General features: G+C 38.9%; 1 protein-coding gene across 2 annotated transcripts in view; it reads left to right on the top strand.

The window, feature by feature from the left end:
* The window catches only part of plod2 (procollagen-lysine, 2-oxoglutarate 5-dioxygenase 2), a 45,967-nt gene that overhangs the window by 15,886 nt on the left and 17,688 nt on the right, over window positions 1–12,393 (top strand). For both annotated transcript variants that reach the window (XM_056249914.1, XM_056249913.1), the window contains exons 3-8: window positions 1,377–1,513; window positions 4,468–4,631; window positions 7,957–8,069; window positions 8,283–8,346; window positions 8,773–8,870; window positions 10,939–11,040. In XM_056249914.1, the coding sequence (XP_056105889.1) occupies window positions 1,377–1,513; window positions 4,468–4,631; window positions 7,957–8,069; window positions 8,283–8,346; window positions 8,773–8,870; window positions 10,939–11,040 (678 nt within the window). The remainder of the gene's footprint in view (window positions 1–1,376; window positions 1,514–4,467; window positions 4,632–7,956; window positions 8,070–8,282; window positions 8,347–8,772; window positions 8,871–10,938; window positions 11,041–12,393) is intronic.

The following is a 12,393-nucleotide window of genomic DNA, read 5'->3' as shown; positions in this document are numbered from 1 at the left end:
ATTAATTTACCACACAAAAAACACGCCGGTCAAAATTCAAACCTCAGTTTTAATCGGCACTATTTTCGATCCATTTCTATCAATCCGCGCTGCTGTCAACGTCAACAGTGCACACGTTCCGATCGTGTGATTTTTTTTTCCCAAACCACTTCAGCGGAAATCCCGCCCTGCAGCTGATTCTAAAGTTGTCATTGGTCATGTCAATCACTGTACAGATTGCCTACACCAAACACTGATCCCTAAACCTACCCGTCACTGTAACCTAAACCAATGAAATCGGCTGCAGGGCGGGATTTCGTGGTTTGGGGAAAAAAAAAATCACGCGTTCCGATCAGCTGTTCCATAGTGTTTACACAATCGATTGACAACGACGTAAAAAGTATTAAATTAACAATGGTGCGAACTTGTAAATTCCCAGGCTGTGACCACAATTGTGCCGGGATCAAAGTTCAGATTCCATCGTTTTCCTGTTTCGAATATAACTACGAGACAGCTTTGGCTGGTTGCCATCGGCTACTCTGCGGGAGCTAAAATATCCAGAATAAAGGATTTTCGTGTGTGTAGTGCTCACTTCAGCGAAGACGATCCCCAATCAAGGAGGAAAAGGAAAATTAAAGAGTTTTGCTGTACCAGTACTACGGGTAAGCTCTATTTACTAACTTTATGATTCCATGTCTAAACTGTACGGTAAACAAGCTGATGTTTAGACTCCATTATAAAACACGTGAAAAGATGTCTAATATAAAAACAGTATATAGGGATATTGGTACAATTTGCTGAGAAAACTATTTGATTGAACACACACACAATTGAGGTTTTGTGTTGCAATCAATAACATTGTCGTTGTGCTAAAATTACTTTCATCATCTGATCCGTCTGGCATTGTGATAAAATTGGTTTCATCATCAGAAGTTTCGCAGTCAGACATGTTGTCAGCGAGTCGCGCTATCAACAGCTGATCGGAACGTGTGCACTGTTGACGTTGACAGCAGCGCGGATTGATAGAAATGGATCGAAAATAGTGCCGATTAAAACTGAGGTATGAATTTTGACCGGCGTGTTTTTTGTGTGGTAAATTAATCAAGCTTTGAAACGCAAATCATTTTTTCACGTAAAAACGCACAGTTTTGTGGCCCCGGAAAATAACCGGGAGTACTTTATTGAAAAACTTCCAGCGGCCAGAACTCTGACCAGGGAGGTGACAACAGAGTGGGTCAGTGTGTATGCACTATAGTGCTGGTAAGGATTGCATTCAACTTCATGTCTTAAATGGGCGAACTAACCCTTTAAACTCGTTCACAACATGCGGGTAGATGGAGGTGTGATGGTAGTATGTTGACTGAGCTGCTGTTTGAACTGACACATGCTGAATGCAGGTGCTGGGGATGGGAGAGGAGTGGAAAGGAGGGGATGTCGGACGGTCCATCGGTGGAGGCCAAAAGGTTCGACTGCTGAAGGAAGCCATGGAGTCTCTGGCTGACCAAGAGGACTTGGTGGTCTTGTTTGTGGACAGGTAGGTGTGCTTGTCAATTGCCTGTTGAAAAAAAAGACGGTTGGATGATATTTATCTGGCCATGGAGCTGGTTTCTTTTAGTAGTTTGATGGGTTTGTACAGGTTTTGAGAACTTTTCAGATGGTCTGGCTATCAGGCTATACACATTATATTGATAGTCCACTTTAGACATTTTACTAACTATAAGTGACCTTGTAACTAAGGTCAACTACCAGTCATTAGAGTATTAGTAGACTGATGGTCCCCCAACAGACATTCTACTCAATATAGGTAACTTTGCAAGTACATGTCAACTAATGGCGAGTTCACACTGCACGATTTTAGGCCCGATTTTCACTCACCAACTGGTTTTGAGAGATTGCCGACAAATGCCCGAAATCATAGGCAAATCGGTGCTCGTTCACGCAATCACACAGTGTGAATTATCAAAGATGATAAAGCATGGTTAATATCTGGACCTGTCGGCGATTCAAAATCCTGCTGTGTGATTGTGTTCTGACTGAAAACTACATCGGTGATGACCTACAGCCAATGAGAGAGCAAGATACGGCACAGCGGGATGTTCAGGGAGGAGTTATAGACCAGAATATCAGTATTTGAATAGATATATTTACAATTATATCAAACAGAAACAAAGCACAAAGATTTGCTTGAGCAGCAGCACATTACAAAATTATTTATTTACCCCCAAACACACAATCCTTGCTCCCCGCGTCTCCCCAACCATTTCCTCCTGCATAATCTGTTTTTCTTTTTCTCCTTTTCGCTGCAAATCAGCGCACAGACCATTTGGATCTCAAGCTTCTTGCGGGCTATCATTTTTATAAATAATTTCAGTCTCGCGCGAGAACTCCGGTCTCATGCACGTGCAATCTTTGTTTGGTTGTGAAAAGTAGTTTTAAAACCCGATAGAAGTTGTCGCGATTCTTTCTTTTGTAAAGTCATGCAATGTGAAACCCACTGTCGCCGATCCATCGTGCAGCGTGTGCACACAGCAGAAACTGAATGTAACCCCAGATAGTCGTGCAGTGTGAAAAGAACTGCGATCTGACTACTTTGAAAATCGTGTAGTGTGAACTCTGCCTTATTTTACTAACTGTATCCTTAACCTAACAGTCTACTAATATTCTAATGGCATGTTAGTTAGTTGATATGTAGTTGCAAAGTTAGTTATAGTTTGTAGAATGTCTAAAGTGGACTATCTAAAGTGTAAGCAATGTTACATCATGAACTTGGACTAACAACTTTAAAAGTTTGAGATGCTTAGCCAAGATGTACAGCTGGTGCATTGTTAAAATACCACACTAAATCCTGGGTTAATTTTTTTTTCTTCTTTTTTTTAACTAGTTAAAGACACGTTTAGCCTTGGGTAAACAAAAACTGAATTGAAATTTTGAAAGTGGGTTTAGCACCGCTTTCGACATTATGAAGCCTTTGACAAGCCTAAACTGCATTTCATGGCAACTATTAATACTGGGTAAAATATGAACAATCTGAAACATGAAGCAAGACAGCCCAAGATTAAGTGTTAAGGATTAATAAACTTTGTTAACAATTCATGTGTGAAAGGCCCATACATGGTATCAGATTTACTAGACATAAAAATACTGGTCCACATACCAGAGACAGAAAAGGTTCCAATATCCATTTCTCTATGTGGGGACTAGCTGTGAATAGACTCTTATCTGCCATGAAATGCTTACTACTTACTTTGCCTCAATACTTACCATTATTATTTACTTAGTAATTACCTGTAATTTAAAGTAAATTACGCCCATCAAAATATATAGTCTAGATAAAGGCAAAATAACTGGCTAAATGTATTGTAGCTTTTCATCAACTATAACAAATGTGTCATACGTGTAAATGCATATCCTTTTCCACCCACCTCAGTAAGAGAAATCTTACAGTATCATTTCCAGTTCAATGGGAAACATCAAGACTCTGTGTGAAGGCAAAACGGTCGGGAATTTGTTCAACAATTCTGTAGACCTACCTTTAAAACCAAGGCTCTTGCAGAAACGGTGGCGTTTTGCTCAATTTATGGAAATTAACCATAATAAATTGCACGTTATTTAACTTCATCATTCAAGGGAAATTACAGCATGTCAATTTATAATGAAAGTGTGGCGAGAGTTGTTGTTTTTTTGCTGTGTAGGCCTGGGTGTGTTCTACAGAATTGTGTGCGATTATTATGATCACAAAGTAGAAAAAGATTAGTGTTTGAAGTTAACTTCACGCTTACCTGCCACATGCAGTGTCGTTTTATCAAGGGGCAATTTATATAAATCACCTCAAATCGAATCAAGTCCTTATTGCAGAACTCTCTGAACTCTGAAGGAGCTATTTATGCACACCCATATCTGGAATTACACATATTTCTAGGTCTCCTAAACAGCTCAGAGTTCAGAGAAGTTTAGAATAACATTCAGGGCCGCACGTTAGTGAATAGCTAGTCTTGTGTATAAGCTTAACATTTAGGAAAGTAGCTAGCAAATCAGAGTTCTTGGTTCCTCTGAAGTATATTTTACAGTATTATTTCCTTTACAGGTGTAGTTGAGGCCATTTTGCCACATTAAAGCTGTGTCACATATTCCAGAGATGAATTTTAAGTCATGATAGAAAAAAGGGAAATGATTTGTGTGCACAGGTGTTCCCCAGATGAGAGGAAACCATGGTGCCTCCCTCACAGTTTACTTCCTCCGATGACATTTATAGTTACTAACGTTACCAGGCATATTAGTAGTGCCTGAAATAGAAGACCAAAATGTCTAAGAAATGCCCTCCACTCCCTTCCAGCAGTTCAGTGAAAATAGACACAGCTGATTAAATAAACTGGACGTGGATTAGCAAACATAATTTGTGCAACTGCTTGATAATGTCTTAAATGTGAAAATCGCTGATCCGTTGGGACGCTTGGTGAACATAACAATTTACTTATTTTCCCTCTTTAGTTATGACCTCATCTTTGCTGGTGGACCTGAGGAGATTCTCAGAAAGTTCCAGCAGACCAATCATAAGCTGGCGTTCGCTGCTGAGGGAATCATCTGGCCAGATTCTCGACTGGTAGAGAAGTATCCTTCTGTCCGGAGTGGGAAACGCTTTCTTAACTCTGGAGGTGTGTAAAAATGGGAATGACAAATACCTATAGGATTTGAAAATAGGAAAGTTGCTTCATAGTTACTCATAATGGTTTATCAGATGAGCCCAAAGCCATTGTATTATTGAGTTTCCTTCAGTTCGGTTCAATTGGATTTCTACAGCTCTTATATTCTATTAAAACAGTATGAGGGCATTTACATGTGCTATCTTATACTGATTATGCTAAATAACCAAATAAAGGTCATGCAAAGTAATGTAAATGGCTTAATCAATATTATTTTTCAAGGGAAAGGCATAAACACACGGAAACCACACATGCAAGCTAGAAACATTTCTGTTAACTTGAATATAGTTGCTACATTTACATGATATTTTTAAATTAATAAATGTGCTTGAGCTTCTCACCAATTTTGGTATAAATAAACAGACGTTTGCATATAACTGGTCAAAATCCGATTGGCACACATTTTTGGCTGTTACCCTAATTTCTGCATGTAAGCACCTTTACTGCCAATCTGGTAACTTATTCATTGTGTACACATCTTATATTTTTATGTCAAAACGTGACGATTTTCTTGTTGTGTTATAGATATTCACTTTCACTAATCAGCATTTTGTAAACACTTTTTGCATTTTGCAAATGTAAGGACTAAAACAAACCCTTCAAGTATATGAACAAACGTTTTTAGCTTTCATGCATCAACGTGTGTCAAACACACTGTTACCACAAGGGGCGCTATAAAGACCAGTGTGAAATAGGTTACGTTTCAGAAACAGTTAAAGGGATAGTTCACTTTGAAATGAATTTTTGGTATGTTTTAGCTTACCTCAAGGGCATCCAAGATGTAGGTGTCTTTGTTTCCGCAGTAGTTTCAATTTTGATATTTTTAGGTCAAACCGTTCTTGTCTGTCAGTCATATAATGCAGGTCTATGGTCACCACCTCAAAGAGCATGCACAGAGAAGTCCAAATTAAACATGATTTAAATGAGCGGTTGTGTGAGAAAACGAACAGTATTTATATCGTTTTTTTTTACCTCTTGTAACGCACAGACCGAAGCGCACGCGCCCTCAGATCACTTGGACGTGGCTGTGGTTACAAGAGGTAAAAACGATATAAATACTGTTCGTTTTCTCACACAAACCGCTCATTTCGTGTCTTAGGCCATCAATGTGTACATACATTTACGAGTCATTAAATCATGTTTAATTTGGACTTCTCTGTGTATGCTCTTTGAGGTGGTGACCATAGACCTGCATTATATGACTGACAGACAAGAACGGTTTGACCTAAAAATATCAAAATTGAAACTACTGCGGAAACAAAGACACCTACATCTTGGATGCCCTTGAGGTAAGCTAAAACATACCAAAAATTTATTTCAAAGTGAACTATCCCTTTAAAGACAACTTTGCTGAGAAAGTTAGTTAAACGGTTGACGTACTGTATATAACAGACTACCTGAATCTGGTTTAAGAGCACATGCACGTTAAGATTGTGCACAATTAATTTGCACAACTGTTTAGTCTGTAAACGTGCTATTGGTTCTTCACAGCTTGTAATACCTTATGGTTTACATTCTTCAGCATCCCATGTTATTTATACACATGTTTGCATGTTTTGCTTGTGTGTTTGGGAGGTCAGTCTTCAAGAATTCAACTCAGGCAACATATCACTGGAAGACTTTATGCACATGAGGTCATGGCCAGCTGCCAATCAGCCGTATCATCGCAGTGCAGTTTGCCCCGGACGCTTCTGTGTGGGTTTGTTTAGTCTGGTAGGATTTAGAACAATGCAAGGAGGGTGATTATAGAGAGTGAAGTACAAACAGTGGAATTTCATTATCTTTATAATATGATAGAGAAAGTGTTTTCTGTGTAAACTGCCAAGCGGCGGCCACTCACCCTGTGGAATTTCCTGAGGGCCACCAGGCATAGTGGACTATTCATACAGGGGACTTCATGAATGGTGCATTCATTTGAGTGTGTGTACGTGTGCACCCATCCATCTTTCTCAGATTGTCCACTGAAGAACAGTAACGTCAGCCCCTCTGTACTAAAACAACCCTGTGGTCATTGTTCGTCTAAACTTTGTAGTCCTGATTCTTTCTATTTTCATCTGGTCAATTACTGCTTTGACTGCAGTGGTCACTTCGTCTTGTGTAGTGTCCTGTCAGGGCGTTGAGCCTGTGTCATTAACAGGACAAGTTTGTTTGTGTTGGACTTCCTGTTTGATTGCCTGCACATCCAAAATTGAAGGTTAGTTTTATCCCTTCGGCTGCTCCGTAGATTGCGGTGACTACTGTTTTGTTTCAGTTGGACCAGAAATGTCATGTTGACCAGTGCGTTTGTGGAAATAAGAAAGACTGCATTGCACAGCTCGTCTCTTTCTGATCATCCCTTATGTTGCCCAAATTCAAGCTTCTTGAAGGTAGAGTTCATTTGATCTGTGGGAAAAAAACATTCTGGATTCTAGATTAAAACCACATGTCACAATGCATTACATCTGGCTTCAGCTATTGCTTTCGAACCTGGGCATTATGTCAAGGGTTTTACTTTATTGCACTGTAATAAAACAAGATTCATGTCACCACATCTGAGGTGACCGCCTTCAGACTAAGAATATCTGCTAATTTAGCGAATGAACTGACATGTAAATCATATTTGCTTGAAAAATTGCCTTGTTTATCTTCTTCTGGATTCATTTCCAGTAAAATCATGTGATGGGTGTGATAGTGCCTTCTGAACAGAATTGTACAGATTCCTACTAAAGCCACTGGGAACATCAATTTGATGTGTTTTAAATGGTTTTCAGATCAGCCTATGAATGTAGGCAATAGAAAAAGGTTATTAGGAATTAAAAACGTCTAGGGCGGTAACTTAAAATAGTTCCTAATTCCTGCGTAATGATGATATCTAAAACTGCACGGAGGCCAATGTGAGAACCAAGCCCTACAATTTTCAACTTTCAACAAGAAAATTATGAGAAATCCATACGCAGGTTACTATAGAAACACAAGAGCCAGCACATATGCTGATCAGAGTCCTCCGTCCTGAGTAGATGTAGAAAGTCTGTGCCATCTGAGGTTAGACGTGGCCACACAACACTTGTTGCTTGTTGGTCAGATACTTCTGCCAGAATTCCCACTGTTTTGTGGGTTTGAGGAACCACACCAGAATTGGGAGTGAGATTTAAGATTCTCAGAAAAGGCATAATTGAAATTGGAATTGTTGTGTCCAAACATCCCATAATGTCAACGCTTCACACATATCTTTTACGTCCTATACTTTCTTTTACAACACAGACAGTCCATAAAACAACCAATGTGATGTCTTTCACAGGCTTTATTGGCTATGCTCCATACATACAGAAGATTATGAACCAGTGGGACCTTCATGATAACGATGATGATCAGCTGTTCTACACGAAGATCTACGTGGATCCACTTCAGAGGGTCAGTGAAGAAACAAGCCTTAAGGCACTCTTCGAGAACACAAATGTGCTTGTAACTTGACCACATGCACTTATAAAACGCTTACAACCATATCATACGATTCGAAAGAAAACAAACTGGTTAAAAATATGAAACTATAAAGAGTTTACACAAGGACAAAGGTCACACCGTCACTTTTACACAAACTCAAGTGTGTTCTCTTCTTTATTTTAGGAAAGGCTTAATATGACCTTGGACCACAAGTGCGAGATTTTCCAGAATTTGAATGGAGCAGTGGGTGAGTCAATCCAAGATGCTGCTTAAAACTTGCTATTAAACAAAAGTCGTTTTTTTTGTTTCATATATTGCATTATACTGGTGAATAAAGGGTTGCCAAAGTTTAATGGAACTGGGTTCCTCGGGTTCGGGGCAAATTCCGAGCTCGGAGCCCTCCCCCGGACAGCACACCAAATACGCCTAAACCTAAACCTTTACTCTTGATCTGATTATTTGTAAGTGTGAACTTGTGAAACTGCCAGTGTGAAAGCACTCACACCTTTTGTTCTACAGACACCTCAAATTATGTGGCCTACTTGAGAAGAGGTGTACAACATCTAGTCTCAGTGCCCAGACTTACAATTTTTGCCTGCTGGGCAATAAAACACTCAGAAGAAATCCATGGACTTACTGAATGAATGTAAATATCCTTTTTTTTTTTTTTTAGATGAAGTTCTCCTGAAGTTTGGGACAGAACGAGTGCGAGTGAGGAACACTGTCTACAACAGTCTGCCAGCGGTTATCCATGGAAATGTGAACACCAAGGTAAATGTCAATGAATAATGCAAACCTGGAGTAGACCTGGATCAAAATACCTACAGTTTTCTGTGTGCTTAATGTTATGTCTTCATGCACAGATTCTAACAGATATTGAGGACTTGAAAGTCTTCTGAACGTAGGTTTAATGCGGTTTTCAATTGGCACTTGAAGTGTCATTAAAACTGTGTCACTCAAAGCAAATTAATTTCCAAAACAAAATGTCTTATTAATTGTCATTGATTATGTAGGTAAACCAAGTGTTTTGCCAGTGGCAGAACTCACTTGCATGTCTAAATTTGTCTTACTATTCAAGTCGCACCATCTGCAGTTGCTTTGATTTAAACAGAACAATATTTCATCTGCATTCATTCATGTTCATCGAAACTGATAATATGTTCCAGTAGAACACTACATGAGTTATTTTCAAAATGATGCCCCTGACTGTAATTGTACAGTTAGTGACTAAATACTAGACAGTCCTTTGGCCGGAATATCGCAGTCATTGCCCAACTCTCTCAGCCTTGCAGTAGAGTTTGACATTTTAACAGGATGCCTGGGTGATATGTAATCTCAAACCCGTAGAGCTTTTCCTTCTGCGCCTCAGTGACAGATTAAACAAACACAGCACTGTGTGGAGTCATCTTCTAATATCCAACCATCTGGTCTGTTTCTAATGAATAATCATCCATCCAGAGCTCACCCTTATGCTCTTTGATTCATTCAAGCTGATCCATGTCCGTCCCTCATGATCTCTCTGAATCTCCAGTGTCTTTAACATGCCCTGGGGAATACAGATGTTCTCGTAAATACTAAAACAACGTCCAATAAAAGTAGCAAGGCTTAAGGATACACAGTAGTAGCTTACAACCAGAACATGAAGTCAGCGGCTTGGTTTATAGCCTCTTTTCATTTGGAATCAGTGAGCAATATCTATTTTCTGTCAGTGATGTTTAAACAAGTGACCTCACAGCACTAGAGGTCATGACCTGTGTCTCCAAGGGGTTGTCTGTCTTAGCAGTCAACAATAAAAGTTAAATGATCTAAAACTATCTAACACGGGGCGAATAAGAAAGACTGCATCTGGATACCATCTGTAATGTGGTTGAGGCTGGATTGAATTGAAGATCCCCTCCTTACAATTACGTTCTAACTTCCTGTAATCGAAAACAGCATGGCAAGTGTGTGCAGTTGTCCTGCCAAAATCTGTATCCAGCAGTCAGTGAACAAATTAACAAGGAATATGTGTCAAAAACTCAAATCTTTGGCACATGGACCGTTTTAAATTAAGGTGGAATATCACTTAAAAAATACCTAATTGTATATAAAGGCAAGTCGTTTAGATAGAAACATGTTGCCATTGTATCTTGACAGATTCCCGTACTTCTAATGTTCATGACAGTAGTCTTTGGTTTCTGCGTTACAAATATACAGCAGTGATAAATGTTTGTCAGTGTAAATACTATTTGATCTGGGGTCCCATGGGCTTCACAGAGGGTGGGTCCCTGGAAAATGCTTGCCTTTATCTCACCAATCAAAAATAAATATTTAAGGTTTACTCTTTCAGCAAAATTTGAGGCAACCTGTTTATGGTAACAAGTTAATTTCAGTATCCTAAACTAAGATAAAGAGGCGTTTCCCCACAAGCCAACACACAAGAACAAGAAAATTATTCATTTCAACACAGTTAATTTGCTTGATCAATCACACTGTTTAAATACAAAACGACCACCAGATGGAAGTCCGCCCCCCACCCCCCCTTCCTCAAATTCCCAGCTAAGATACAGAACTCGTTCTTTAATGTGTGTTGTGTGATACATCTAAAGTAACAGTCCAGCAATAATTACAGTTCTAGTTACAGTAGTTCATGAACATTTGACAGCAGGATTCATTTTGGGGTTTTTGTCCTAACCAAAATTGGATTTAACTACTACTATATGGGTGGACATTTCCTATTCTGAAGCTTAAATCATCTGGACCATGTAGAATAAATATTTTAAAATATTTTGTATATATATATTTTGAAGTGTATTATAAAATTAATAACTAAACTAAAATGACTTTTTCCCCCCCACAGATATACTTGAATTACTTGGCCAACTACATCCCCAATGTGTGGAACTATGAGCGAGGCTGTACCATCTGTGACCAAGACATGGTAGATTTGTCTCAGCTTAAAGTGAGTCATCCAATGAAAGCCACAGTGGCTTTTTTTGTTCCTTTTCCTCTCAGCACCAGAAAGTTATGTCCTAAAACTGCCATTTAAAACAATGAAACATTTCCAACATTATTAATACATGTTTGTATATATTAAGTGAATAGTTTTTTTTTTTTCAGTTTTCACTTTGAGATAAGGTAAAAAAAGTGAGGGATGGAAATGTTGTGTTGTTTCCAACAATAACATGCATCCTAAGCACCCCATGTCCCTTTTTAACACTCCTAAAAAAGATTATAAATGCCCATGAGGAGCCACTTGAGGAAAAGGAAGTTGTACACTGCTGTGGTGCAGGAAATGTCTTTTGGTTTTAGAATGGTTTCACTTACTGGGGTGTTGCTGTCAACCAGACCTCTCTTTAGCGGGCAGCTCAATGTGGGGTTTTATCCACAGGGCAACTTACAGCGGTTGTCCTGAAAATGTGTCGTAGGGTTCAGCTAAGGTTGGCGAAAAGAACTTTGAGTTCTATACATTAAGCTTGAGTTACTGATTCAGAAATAACTAATTTCTGCTTGTAGTACTTGCCTGTGCAAATTTCACCACAATGTTGGAGCTGAACTTTTTTGTTTATCAGCATTTCCTAACACACTGCTAATGTTTTTAGAACATTATCAAAGTCACAATGAAACGGAATCAGCAACAGATATTTCTTTCTGCATTGTGATGTACATTTGAGTAGTATCACTTCACAATAAGGTTCCATTTGGTAACATAAGCCAACTACATCAGTTAACATGAACTTACAATAAAAATAGCATGTATTATTTTTTATTTATACATTATTAAAATCTAAAGTTGTATCTGTTAATATTATGTAATGGACCTGAGCTAACATCAACTAACAATTAACAGTTGTAAACAACATGACAACTAAAAAAAATAGTAAATACTGCAACAAATGTATTGCTCATTGTTATAGTTTGCCCCAAAAAAAGAAAATTCTGTCATCATTTACTCACCCTCAAGTTGTTCCAAACCTGTATGAATTTCTTTCTTCTGTTGAACACAAAATAAGATATTTAGAAGAATATGGGTAACCAAACAGTTGTGGGGCACCATTGACTTCCAGAGTATGGAAAAATAAATACTATGGGAGTCGCTCTCAGGAGCTCAGTGAATTAAAGCGTGGTACCGTGATAGGTTGCCACCTGTGCATTCGGGCAATGTCCTCACTACTAAATATTCCACGGTCAACTGTTAGTGGTATTATAACAAAGTGGGAACAACAGAAACTCAGCCAAGAAGTGGTATGCCACTTTAAATCACAGAGCGGGGTCAGCGCATGCTGAGGCGCACAGTGCGCAGAAGTCGCCATCT

This window comes from Rhinichthys klamathensis, unplaced genomic scaffold (assembly GCF_029890125.1).
Source record: "Rhinichthys klamathensis goyatoka isolate OS25496 unplaced genomic scaffold, OSU_Roscu_1.1 h1tg000064l_1, whole genome shotgun sequence".
Classification (NCBI taxonomy): domain Eukaryota; kingdom Metazoa; phylum Chordata; class Actinopteri; order Cypriniformes; family Leuciscidae; genus Rhinichthys; species Rhinichthys klamathensis.
The sequence above is the reverse complement of the archived record's forward strand: the minus strand, read 5'-3'. Positions and strand labels throughout refer to the sequence as shown.